This window comes from Empidonax traillii, unplaced genomic scaffold (genome assembly GCF_003031625.1).
Source record: "Empidonax traillii isolate 1590-97213 ecotype Southwest subspecies unplaced genomic scaffold, ASM303162v1 scaffold43:size1863611, whole genome shotgun sequence".
Lineage (NCBI taxonomy): Eukaryota > Metazoa > Chordata > Aves > Passeriformes > Tyrannidae > Empidonax > Empidonax traillii.
The window spans coordinates 1,373,945-1,386,224 of record NW_020955236.1 but is presented as its reverse complement, the minus strand read 5'-3'; the positions used below and the strand labels follow the sequence as shown (position 1 = coordinate 1,386,224).

The 12,280-nt window shown below is 46.2% G+C and overlaps 1 protein-coding gene across 1 annotated transcript; it reads right to left on the bottom strand.

Moving 5' to 3' along the window:
- Nucleotides 1-38: 38 nt before the first annotated feature.
- On the bottom strand, nucleotides 39-10,998 carry ORAI1 (ORAI calcium release-activated calcium modulator 1). The gene is made up of 2 exons (XM_027878610.1): nucleotides 10,747-10,998; nucleotides 39-3,387 (listed from the first exon to the last, which is right to left on the bottom strand). Exons 1-2 carry the CDS (start codon nucleotides 10,858-10,860, stop codon nucleotides 2,821-2,823), a joined length of 681 nt encoding a protein of 226 aa, XP_027734411.1. The 5' UTR covers nucleotides 10,861-10,998; the 3' UTR covers nucleotides 39-2,820.
- Nucleotides 10,999-12,280: the final 1,282 nt, after the last annotated feature.

The window sequence follows — 12,280 nt, the reverse complement described above, 5'->3', positions numbered from 1 at the left end:
ATTTATCCCAATACATATCTGTGACCTAAAATGGCTTCTGAAGTTCCACCAGATCATGTTTCAATTAACAAGTACACTTTATGCCTCTAGATAACAAACAATCAGCAACAATTAAGTAGATTTTATTTCACGGAAGTATTTTATATCTAAACAAGTGATATACAATAACCAATGTTTAAAATGCTTGAGGTAAATGCCTCCTAACACCGTTAGTATAAATAAGGGATAAAAAAAATTTTTTTAAGTGCACTCTTAATGTTTAGACCCACGTGTTTGTGTCTGGTCACTGCCTGGGCACAAGTGACAGAGGTACCCAAGGTGTAACTTTCATGACCATTTCCACAGGTGAAAAACGAGAGAAACATACTCAATATCATGGCTTAAAGTGCAGCAAATAGTCAGAAAAGCAGCTGTAACAACAGTGCCATTAGCTCAGAGCCTACCAGTTTGGGAAAGTTAAAAATAAGATTGTCTCCCTAGCTTTTAAGTCTGTATCTCTCAAACAAAAAACAAAAAAAACCAACCCACACTTCTCTGTCACTTTGCAAAAGATTATCAAAACAACGGGAAATTCAGCTACTTATCCAGGACAGCAAGTAATTTTACAAAATAAACTTGGAAAATTGATGTTCTGGACTTCATTCAGAACTATGTCACTTTTAAATACACAATTTACTGACAGAAGTACAATTTTTAAGCCTGACAGCACCCTTTGCTCAAGTGTGAATACTGAGTCAGGTTGTCAGAGTTTTTCCCCAAGACAGGACTAGTATTCCAGTAAAGGATGGGAAAATACATTTTGTGCCTACTACCGAGACTTTCTGTTTTGGAATGCTGCTTCCTTAATGCCTTTACTAACATAATCCTTCCAGTGCTCCATGAATGAGCACCTGCGGGACTGTAGTTACAATCCTCACCATCAGATTTACATCAGGAATAGGATACATTTGAAGCACAACGTAATGGCGGAGCTGAGAAAATCCAGTTTGGCCTCTTTATGCCAGAAGGACTCGTGAAAACAGCAAGTGCAAAGCTGTTTGCTGCTTGTGAACAGAGACTGCTGCTGAAAAGAACAGCCCAGCAGGTTTTTTTTTTATAGTTGTTTGTGACAATACAAAGGCACCACGGGTGACCTTGTCAACACGTTGCACTGTGGTGCTGCTGACAGGAGAGATCAGCCCCATCTGCTTCAAGAGGCTCCTGCAGCAGCAACCACACAGCACCCAAACCCCACAGGCACGTCCTGCAGTTTGTAAATCTGTTGGGATAACCCCAGTGGAGGTTGGTGAGTCCACGTTCAGCCCAGGTTGTCAGGTACAAATCCACTGTCGTGTCACAGTCACTCCTGTCTCAGGTCAAAATCCCAGGTTTCCACTCCACAGTGACAGCTACGACAGGGAGGTCAAGTTTTTTCCCTTAGACTTGAAACCTGTCTCTGTGTGTTCAAAAAATACAGTTTTTACCTATTACATCCCAGAGCTACTCCCTAGAAGAACTGTGTTCCAAAAAATCCCACTCCTAGACACAGCCACAGTTACTGAAGCAGCCCAGGACAATGCTGCAAACTTTCTTGGACAAACCTCTTATCTAGGAGACCAAATGCAAGTTTTTGCCTTAAGAGGAAATAAAGAATGACACAGCAGCTTTGCTGTCGCAGACGTGTCTGAAAGTAAGCAGCCAATGTTAATTACAACCAACCTACTTTCATAAATAAATATACATCCACAAAAGTTGCCTTCCAGATCCTCTGGAATCAAAAAATGTATAAGGAGTTATTAAATATACAACATTTCAGCAAGAAGACTTTTCTAAACAAGGAAGACCAAGGCATAGCTAATTACTTGGGAATCCAACGCAGAGAAAGCACCTTTTGCTGCTTGTATCTGAGGATTTATTAAAAATATATTCTCAATATAAAAGTATAAAATAATTAGTACTTTGGCTTGGAAAAAAAAACAGCAGTGGTTCTGATTTTCAAGAAAAAAAAAATTATCCAGTGATAATTTCCATCTAGTTCTTTCTTTTAAAAAAAGATTCCTAAATGAGAAACAGGCAGATCTATCTTTCCAGATAATACCTGCCAGGTCATGAGAACTTTAAAAACAGTTATTGCTTTTATTTTCTTCCATGGAAGAGTCAAGTCTCATTCCTACTCATGTGGCCACACCACATCACAGTTAAGACTAGTCAGGGGTGTTTAGCAAGTTACAAAACGTGTAAGTGCCATGGGGAAAAAGGCACCAGAGAAATCAGTAAAGTAATAATTACTTGGCAGCAAAACATCCTGGGGAAAGTGGTGGGAAAGCTCTCGCTCCAACCATCTGTCAGGCTTTCCAGGGAGAGCAGCACTAGCACCGAAACCAAGCGCTAATTGCTGCATGTCCCAAGTAATTTGTATCATGCCATGCAATATGGATCGGACAAGCAGTATCTTCTAGTAAATGCCAACATCAAATAAACAGAGAAAAAAAAAAAACAACAAACCAACAACTTCTCTATCCATTCCTAGCAAATACCCAAATGTACAATGTTATTTTCCATGGATTTATACAGCCACCATTCAGCACTAATGAGAAAATAAGCGAGACAGTGTTCACAGGAGGAGGGCTGCACGCACAGTGCAATCACACCCCACCATCCCTTCCTTCAGATAGCAAAAACTGGGCAAAAGGAACATTTTTTTTTTTCCTTCTCTAAAGGGTTAGAACAATATTTATAATATTTCTCGAAACAGTGATCTGCAGTTCAACCCGTTCATCCACAGGGGGGTCAACGTAAGGCAGAAGCGGAACAGCGGGGTCACCTTCCTTCAGCACGGGTTTACGCAAAATTGGTAACGGCTGAGGACACGGTATCGCCTCTGTGATCCAGCTGATCCTGGAGCCGTGCAAATTCAGCAAGTTCGTTCAGCTCCTGGAACTGCCTGTCTGTTTTATGGCTCACCAGCGACCGGTAGAAGTGGACTGCAAACACAATGAAAATCAATCCAAAGGGCACCATGATAGATGTGGACGCAATGGCTGCTGCCTGTCCCGATGTGATGGTAGAACTGTTGCCCTGCGGGGTATTATCAGTTTTCTTCTTTAAAGGAAGAAACTTCACCCAGCACAGTAACACCACCTCAGCAAGGAAGAGCAAAGTCCCAATGACAGTGGAAAACGCCCAGGCGAGCTCGATGTGCCGGTGCATTCGATCGTGAGGAGACTCCTTGACAGAGTTGAGATTGTGCACGTTGCTGACAGCCTCTATGTTTGGAAGAATGCAGGTGCTTATCATGAGTGCAAACAGGTGAACTGCAACGAGGACAGTAGTGCAGGCACTGAAGGCTATCAGGAGCCCTTGAGGGTAGTCGTGTTCTGCGTCGAGCTGAACTTCCACCATGGCCACCTGAAAAGGAATGGAGAGAGGGATGCAGTTACCTACATTACGTACTATTTGACTAGAGATTATTTTGAGTTTAAACCAAAATAAGTCTGCATTTACGTTTCTCTCCATGTCATCTGCACCCTTTTCCTCAGCTTCAAATTGAGGTCTGAGCAAAGGCCACCATTTTCATACTTACTGTTGTGTTATAGAGCAAACCTTCGATGTGCAGGAAAGCTGTTACAGCACAGCCACCTTGCCACCTCCAGCTCATCCCACCAAAACAGCTGAACTTTGGGAATAACACACCTGGACTCCTTAAGTGAAACATTTCTTCTTTCATGTTACCCTGTTGAGACAGCTTTTGATCTTTCACTACAGATTATAAATTTAGCTTGGTATTAGGAAATATTTTGTGTTCCATACATATGTAGAATGAACACCACATAAAGTCTTCTAAATATCTATAACATAAAAGCCTGTGAAGGCAGCAGGCTGCCCATCACAACCTTGGTGTTTCCCTTCTCCTTGGATATTTGGGTTTAAGCCTTTCATGAGAAAAGATCACCTTCCTGTGGGGCTCTCAGCTATATTCTCTCAAGCATTTAAGCAGACTGTAGACCACAAATGGAAAACATGACAGTCTCCACAATGCCCATGGCAGCCAAACAGGCCTGTCAGAGGCTGAAGAAAGAAAATGCCTTGACAAAAGATAATACAGCGGTCCCAGGACTCACAAGCTCCTCACTCTGGAGGCCACATCACTGCTCATCCAAAGATGAGGCTACTCATGAAGATACTCCACTATTGTATGAGCCACTCCCTTTTATAACCTTAGATGTCCAGGTATCCTGTGCTTCAAGAGCAGAAATCAGCAATAAATAACATCACTAGGAAACTCATAAACCCAGCTCAGAATAAGGAAAATGAGTTAGAATGCCTTTTAACAGGTTTTAAAAGTGTTAGGTGTTTTCATGCATGTGCGATTGATGAGTGGCATTAATCCCAGCAGCTCTCCTGAATAATCTTTCCTGATAAGTTTGACTTTCAGACAAAGCACTGTTCCAAAGAGGGAACAATGCACGAAGTCTCTATGTTCAGTGTACTTTCTCAAAGGAATTCATTAAGCAGACAAAATACATTTAAAGTGCAGAGGAAAAAAACCTAACGGTAATCTGAAATATAAGCACATCAAGCTGATAGGAAGAAAAATTCTTGGGAGCGTGGGTAACATGGATGCGGGGAGGCATGGAAACCAGGACCCAAAGACAGCTGCAAAAGCAGCGAGAACATTTCCAACCTCACTACTGTGCAAGAGCTGAGCCAAGTGACACCTAGTCCTGGATCCCACCTTCCTATGCATGTTCCAGGACACCAGAGCTCCTGATCACTAATGCACCAAATATATTAAGGCAACCAAGGGTTCTGCTCAGACATGTTTCAACAGGCATTCAAGGCCATTTGCCAATTTTTTAATTCCTTTATTGAAAGCTTTTATTCTCATAAGCCTCACCACTCAGTCAACCAGCGAACAGTTTCCAAGTGTTACAAGACACTCAACAAGAAATCATATTAATGCATATACGATTCTTGCTCGAAGATTTAAAAATACCATTTTTTCAGTCGTGGGAAACTTCACATTTGAGAGGATAAACATTTGGTTGTCAGGATTGCTTGTTAAGTCCCAACGTACTCGTGGGATGTTGGGCTTCCTGTGTTTTTCACAGAACAATTGCAATCCTTCACCACCGAGGATTCATTTTCATACTTATCAAATATTTTTCTTGTAAGTCTTCTGGTGTGTCTAGACTCAAAACCATCCAGCATGGCAAGGCTCTTTAATTCTTCATCCTAGTAGTATGTTAACATAACCATGACACTGAAGAGAGTCATTAGATAAAGACTTCATTCTCTTTCAAGAATTGATGTATTTAATTTGCCAAACATCGAAGGCATATTTCCATTAATCAGCGCCTCCATGTAGTAATGATATCAGGCATCTGATTTTGAACTCCTCGTGTTCACGTCTGGCAGAGAAACCCCAGCTTGACCTGTAAGTGAAAAGTCAGTTCGTGTTTTCTGTCTCCTCAAACTCTCAAGAAAGCTAATTTGGGAACTCTTTCACTGTAAACAAGCAGAGAAACTGCCAGCTCTTTTCAACTGCAAGTTTACTTCCTGGGCCAAGCTTGAGCCAGGCACCTAAAACAAAAAGCTCCGTTTTTCATCATGAGGCCCTGTGCCTGTTTTCTAACAGCGATGCGAAGCGGCAGAAGTTCTTCCCTCCTTTGCCCACACTGCAATTCCAAAATAAACAGCACTGCTCCTGTAAGGTAACACCTGCAAGAACAGGGCCCCAGTGAGGTCATCTGACACGATCCCAATCCACGCAAAGCCTCAGCTCATAGGTACCTGCTGATGTTCCAGGCAGGATATTTTCCTGTTCACAAGACCTGCTCGGGGCAGGGCTGCAGAGTTTCCAACACAGCATGTTCAGCACCTTTTCCTTCACCACTCTTAAAGCTCCTCTGAGCACTCGCTGCATGGTCTGCACTGCGCAGCTGCCCCGCTGCTTAATCACGGTGTAACATGGGTTGGAAGACTCCTCAAGAGGTCATCTGGTCTAATCCCTGGTTCAAAGAAGAGCTAACTTTAACTTCAGATCATCCTACAGATATGACTGGCAGATTTACTACAGCTCTTGACAAAATTAAAGGACTCTCGTGACATTAAGACTCAAGACCGAAGCTCTCATAAGCCTACAAATGGTGGGCAATCAGATGTTTTCAGAAGATAACTGTATTTTGGCACACAACCACGTTAAACCTTCCACCGTCTGGGATTTCAGGGTCATGGCAGCCTGATTACTACCATATCGCAGGAAATTTAACAACTTGCCCTCTAGAAGAATCTGCATTTTAATTTTTTTTTTCCAGTTTAATATCCTGACCAAGTTCATTTCACTTTTTTAAAATGCTCCCGTGTCTTATTAGACCAGAGGGGCTTAAATAAAGCTCCTGCTTTTAAATTAAAATCACATGTTTATGTATCTTTTTGAAATCAGTAGCCAGGGCTGTAGAGGAAAGTCAAGAATGAAATGAGTGTCACAGCATCAGTGGAAATCAGCACTCCTGGCTGGCTCCCTGTTTCCCTGACAGGACTATTCACCCCAGAGACAGAGGCTCAGAGCCAGGCTCTCACAGACTGTCTGCACCATTCATGAAGAGTTATAAACAACTCAGAGTTGTTGTGCATGAGCCAGAATAACTCACCGGAAATTAAAAACAGATAAGTCAAAATAATGATCTTATTTCTGGTTTTATACAGAAGGGAAACTAAGCATCATTTATCCTTTCGTCCAGGATCTCGGGTCTGTAATTGTTGTTATGTTGCAGAATGACAAAACACATTAATATTTGCTGACACCAACAATGGAATACAAATAAGGATTTCATTTCATTTTGCTAGCAAACATGAAAAGGCAATCCCAGATGACTGGAGTAAATGCATCTTGAGGAGGCAGTACCTCTGCACAGTGTAACATCTGTTCTATAAGCACAGGGGAAGATCAGCCAGAGGCTCAGTGTCACCTTTACATCCTCCAAACTGGGACAGAACATCAAGAGCCCCAAGTGCCCCAAACTGCCTGCCTTGCTCATTTATAGCCCTGAGACAGGAACTTTCAAAGGATCCACAAAACATTGTTTCCGTGGCTGGAATAGAAGGAACTTTTTGTGTGGGGGAAGATTCTTCAGCACAGCTCCCACCCGTGAGTGCAACAGCGATGTAACAGTAAGTGGTGGCAGAAGCCACAAAGCTGGGCCTGTAATGCCTTCCTGCAGGTTACAAAATGCTGCTATTTCATGTTATTCTACAGCAATCCAGTTAAAAACAGATAGCAAACTTCTACAGAGGCCATTTGAGTATTTAAAACTGCAGAGTGACCTGTACTAGACAAGGGCTGTGCTGCCTCGAGCACCTGAACAGCTCTGACAGCATCGGGTCAGGTCCTACCCTGCAGTACCTCAACACCAACTGTTGTTATGGAAATCACTTTCATAAATATTTATCACTGCAGTCAGTCTTCTATGGAATATGACTGGAGCTGCTTTCAGAAGACCATTCTGAGTATATTTCAAAGACAAGAGTTGACAGTTCTTTGATGATATTCAATATTTGAAGTGTATACATTCCCATCTAGACAAAGCCCAGCCAGCTTGAAGCACTCGAAGTATTAAAAAGAAATCTGTGGTGTCTGGTAAATAACTTCCTCCAAATCCTACTTATAACGAAGCCAACCACAGTGTATAATTCAGACCCCTAGTTTTGACTCAGCTATTTCCACAAAGCTGTTAATTGGTGGCAGGAGATGACGTTGAGTTTTCCACTTTGATGACTATTGGGATCTGACAACTTCCCTATGATTCCTGACTCCCATATCATGACATTGTCATACTACTGCATGATGAATCCCTGGTGACAAAATTACACCAACAAGTCAGATTAATTGTTCAAACAAAAATAACAGGCGAGCAGCCTGTCTCCTCTGGAGCTCTCGATTCTGCTGCTGTACATGTGGATGAGCCAGTGCTTGCAGTGTTGGATAAAATCTGCAAAATATTTCCCGCATTCAAATAAACAGGACCGGGAAATAAAAACGGATAAAGCCAGGTGTGAGGGGGAAAAAGATCCTACATCAATATCTGGGGTGAAAAACACCTGACGCCCCCACCAGCGCATGGAAGGAATCCTCCGTTCTTCCATGGACTGCACACACCCTACAATCTCTTTACCTCTAACAATTTGGGGGATTGGTATTATTTGCTGGCCCCATAAACAGGGAAATTGTACTAAATGAAGATAAGCCTCATGGATTTTCCCTCAGACATATGGCACTGGATGACAGCATCCATGGAAACCCGCACGGAGGAAATGCTCGGGCTCACTGGCGGGAGCTCCGCTCTCACATCAGTTGCCAACACCTGACCCTGCAACTGCTTTTTAAGTTCACACAGGGTAGAAAATCCTCATGCACAGCTTTGAAACAAAACCAACTGTAAAACAGGTTTTTAATCTTCTCTGAGGAAACGTGACACTTCAGGGTTTGAAACCTGGCTGAGCACTTCATCCTCCACGTCAGTGACCCAGGCAATCCCGCGCCTTTGGCACGGTTCGTTTCCCCACGGCACAGGGAACCAATCCTGAGGGAATGACCTGTGCAAAATGGCTGCAGTTATACACAAAAAGGGAACTGCTTAGTGGGGATAAATTCAGCTCATACTACAGGATGCAAGCACTGTTTAATCAAAGAGCAAGAATCAATAGGGCTGGCTTGGAAAGCAGCACGTTCCACTCCTGACAATTCCCATCAATTCACTGGGTGGTCCTGGATGTGTCATTAAAGCTCTTTCTTCCTTGTGTGATGGGGAAAATAGAGAAACAGTGAGGCTTCCTTGCTGTTGTAGCTTTGATCCAAGACTAGATTGTACTTCAGCAGCATTTTATCCAAGTATCAGGTGCAAAGAACCCGTTGCAGTCAGGAAACAAGGCAGGTGCGACAGCAGAACTGCTTTTCAAGGCAGAAAGACAACTCTAAAAGACAAAGAATGTTTGTAAAAAATCTAAAATTACTTGTAAGTTAACTCAGCTCTTCTGAAAACAGACTAGGAAGTCTCAGCTAGAGGACTGTCCATCAGAGCAAAACCAAAGAGACTGCAGGTGGATTTTCAGTGAGATCTTGCAGAAGGAAGAAAAAAATTGACTTTTTAAAAGGGGAAACTTCATTAAAATTAAAGCATGGACATTCACACGTAACATTCCTGGACACTGGAGATTTTGCTAATGGGAACAAAATGGCTTTTTCCTGAAATACCCTGAACAGCAAATTGAAAAGCAGCAGTTTTCAACAGAACTAGAATTATTCTAGAGAATCAAGAAGGAAGTAAAAGAAGCCTCACCTCATACATCCATGGACTTCGAGAGTCCACATAACTTGTATCTAGAGAAAACCCAAAGGAATTTAAGGCATTAAGAATAGCTTTAAATGAAAACTCGTAAAACCCAACAAACCACAGGGTTTTTTTCCGTGTTCTCTCTGACTCGAGCAGGCGCCCTGACAAAGTGCTCTGACACGGGAGAAGGGATGTACAACAAGGAAAACTCATTAGGCAGGAGAGGCGCGTGAGCTCCCGGCCGGATGCGTTTCCCAAAGAGAAGCAACTCAAACACGCCACACGAACACAGCCGCCTGTCACTCAAACCAGAGCAGTTCCACCACCTCCCCGAAGAGCTGTGGTCTGTTTTTAGCCATTGAAGGAGGACAGTGACATTTATTTGACCGTCAGCGGCCTGCTGTGTTTCCCGACAGCATCACTGGAACAATGGCTCTGCAGCGGAGTAAATCCTACGGCTGAAAATACCCACTTTATTAAAAGCGGGGCAAAAAATTAAGACAAAGCAAGTCAGAGCAGTGCAACTTGGAATTTATAAACCAGGAGGCGTTTTTAAAAAAGATGCATGAAGGGGCTGAAGGCAGAGTTTGCAGCTTGGTACGTCTGAGTACTGGACAGATGAGGAAGTCTGTAAGTAACAGTATTTCGACCTGTATGGAGCTTTCATCTGAGACAATTCGGGTTATTACACTGGGTTACTTCACATCTAACTCGAAAGCAAAACACATACAAAAAACCCCCCGTTACTAAACCATGCACAAAACTGCAAAGTAAGCAACACTCTGGTCTCCTTAACTAAAAATTGAGAAAGCTCGAAACTGCAAAGGGTTGACAATGGATGTAACACGTCGGAGGGAGACTGCCAACTTTAATCAGATGTTTTTACTAATTTATCTAAAAGAAGCTCCAGCGCAACTGCTGCACAAGGCGTGCGGTCCGGGAAGCGGAGGGGGAAGGGAAGCACCGCGACCCGGGCAGCGCCGCGGGGCTCCGGACCCGGCACCTGACACTGGATTGAACCGAAACCCCGAAACACACCCCGGTGACCCCGCGCTCACCGCCCTGCGGAGCTGCACACGCGGCTTCTCCCCGAGCATCCTCCGCGGGGAGGATCCGCTACGATCCAACAAACCCTGCACCGTCCGGCGGAGGTAAAAGCGGAGAGGCAGCTCCTAATTCATCGCGTGGAGCTCTGCAGAGCAAACGAACCGCCGGGCACCCCGCCCGTCCCCGCTGCTCCCAGAGTAGGGGCTGCAGCGCCCACCCGGCTCCCCAGGGAGCACCCACCGCCGCAGGGGCAGCGCCCGGCCCCGGCCCGGCCCCAGCACAGCCGCGGGCAGGCGGCGAGCCCGGCTGGCACCAGGAGAAGCAGGCATCGCTCCCCGCCCCGGCCCCGAGCCGCCCCCCCGTCCGCCAGGCCAGGCCGGGCGCTCACCATGGCGAAGCCGGAGAGCAGCGCGGAGGTGCGGCTGGAGGCTTTCAGCTTGGCGCGGCTCAGGTAGAGCTTCCGCCAGGACAGCGCCTGCATCGAGTGCTCGTTCAGGCTCATGGGCTCGGGGCGGCGGGCGGAGGGGCGCGGCGGAGCGGGGTGGAACGGAGCGGAGCGGGGCGGCGGGCGCGGCTGGTCGGTGCGGAGCGGAGCGCAGCGGAGCGGGCCGGGCCGCGCTAACACCCCATGGCGGCGCCGCGCTCTGCCGGGCCGGGCCGGGGCCGCGCCCGCCGCGCGCCCCGCGAGCCTGCGCGCCCCGCCCGCGGCCCCGCCCCCGCCGCGCCATTGGGTGGTGCCTCTGACCGCGCCCTTCGGACCCGCCCTGCCGACATCTGATTGGCCCGCGCCGAGGGGCCCGGCCCCGCCCCGCCCCGCGCCGCCGCTTCCCGGCAGCCTCGCGGGACACGCTGAGGGCGGGCGGCGCGCGCCGGGGGCGCTGTGCGCTTCGACCGCCAGGGGGCGCCACGGGCAGGGGGCACCGCCCCTGCCCCTGAGGGACCCCCGGGCATGAGGGAGCCCCGGCCATGAGGGAGCCCCGGCCATGAGGGAGCCCCGGCCCCTCAGCGGGTCTCATGGTCGAACCCCCGCGCGTTCTCCTGGTGAGCAGCTCGGTAGAAGCCAGAGTTCAATCTGAGTAGTAAGGTTGAATCTGTAGCTCTCGGGGAGAGGGGGTGGGTGGTAGTTCGAGTCCCCCAGCCCCGTGCGGGGCCCTTGCGCTCGGGGCGGACAGGACGGGGTGTCCCCTCAGAACAACCACAAACCCGGGTCTCAACCCCCTCCTGCTCCAGACTACCCTCCTGAAAAGCTGAAACATTTAACATACGTCTGTCCTGGGCTGACAGTCCACCCTCAATTCCAGTTATCACTGATCCACCTAATCCTTTGTCACGTAGTTCAGGTCTTCACGTTTTGTAGGCCCAAAGCTCCTGATAAACCCCTTTTTATCAGCAAGTGGTTGATAAGGTTGATTAAGCAGAACATTTCAACAGATACACATGCCTGTGTTGAAAGATGTTTTATTACCACGTTCACATAAACCCTCTAAACCCCAATTTATTTTTTCTGTGTTTTACAGAGGGAAAAATGAGGTGTAGAGCAGAACTCCCCAGCTAACACATGGCACAGTTATGAGGATGATTCCTGAAAAAGTGAGTCCATACAGTGCTTAAGCCACATCAAATTTGTGGGTCAGAAGTCAGAAACAAACCTGTTGCTATCGATTTCTAGTAAGAAAAATACAGTTCTAAGAAGAGAAATAATACTGGACCATGGATGGTAACATAGAGCTGAATTCATGCTAGTTCCATTAGCGACCAAAAGCACTGGTTATTTTGTATTGCCTTGACATTTAAAACCGTGCAGATTGTCGTTAACATTTTTGCTTTGTTCCTCTCTTCACACCTTCCTGATTTGCAAGGTCGTTCATTTACTTAAGCACAGCAAAGGGAAGGACAATCTGTTCCAACAAGGTCACTGGGTG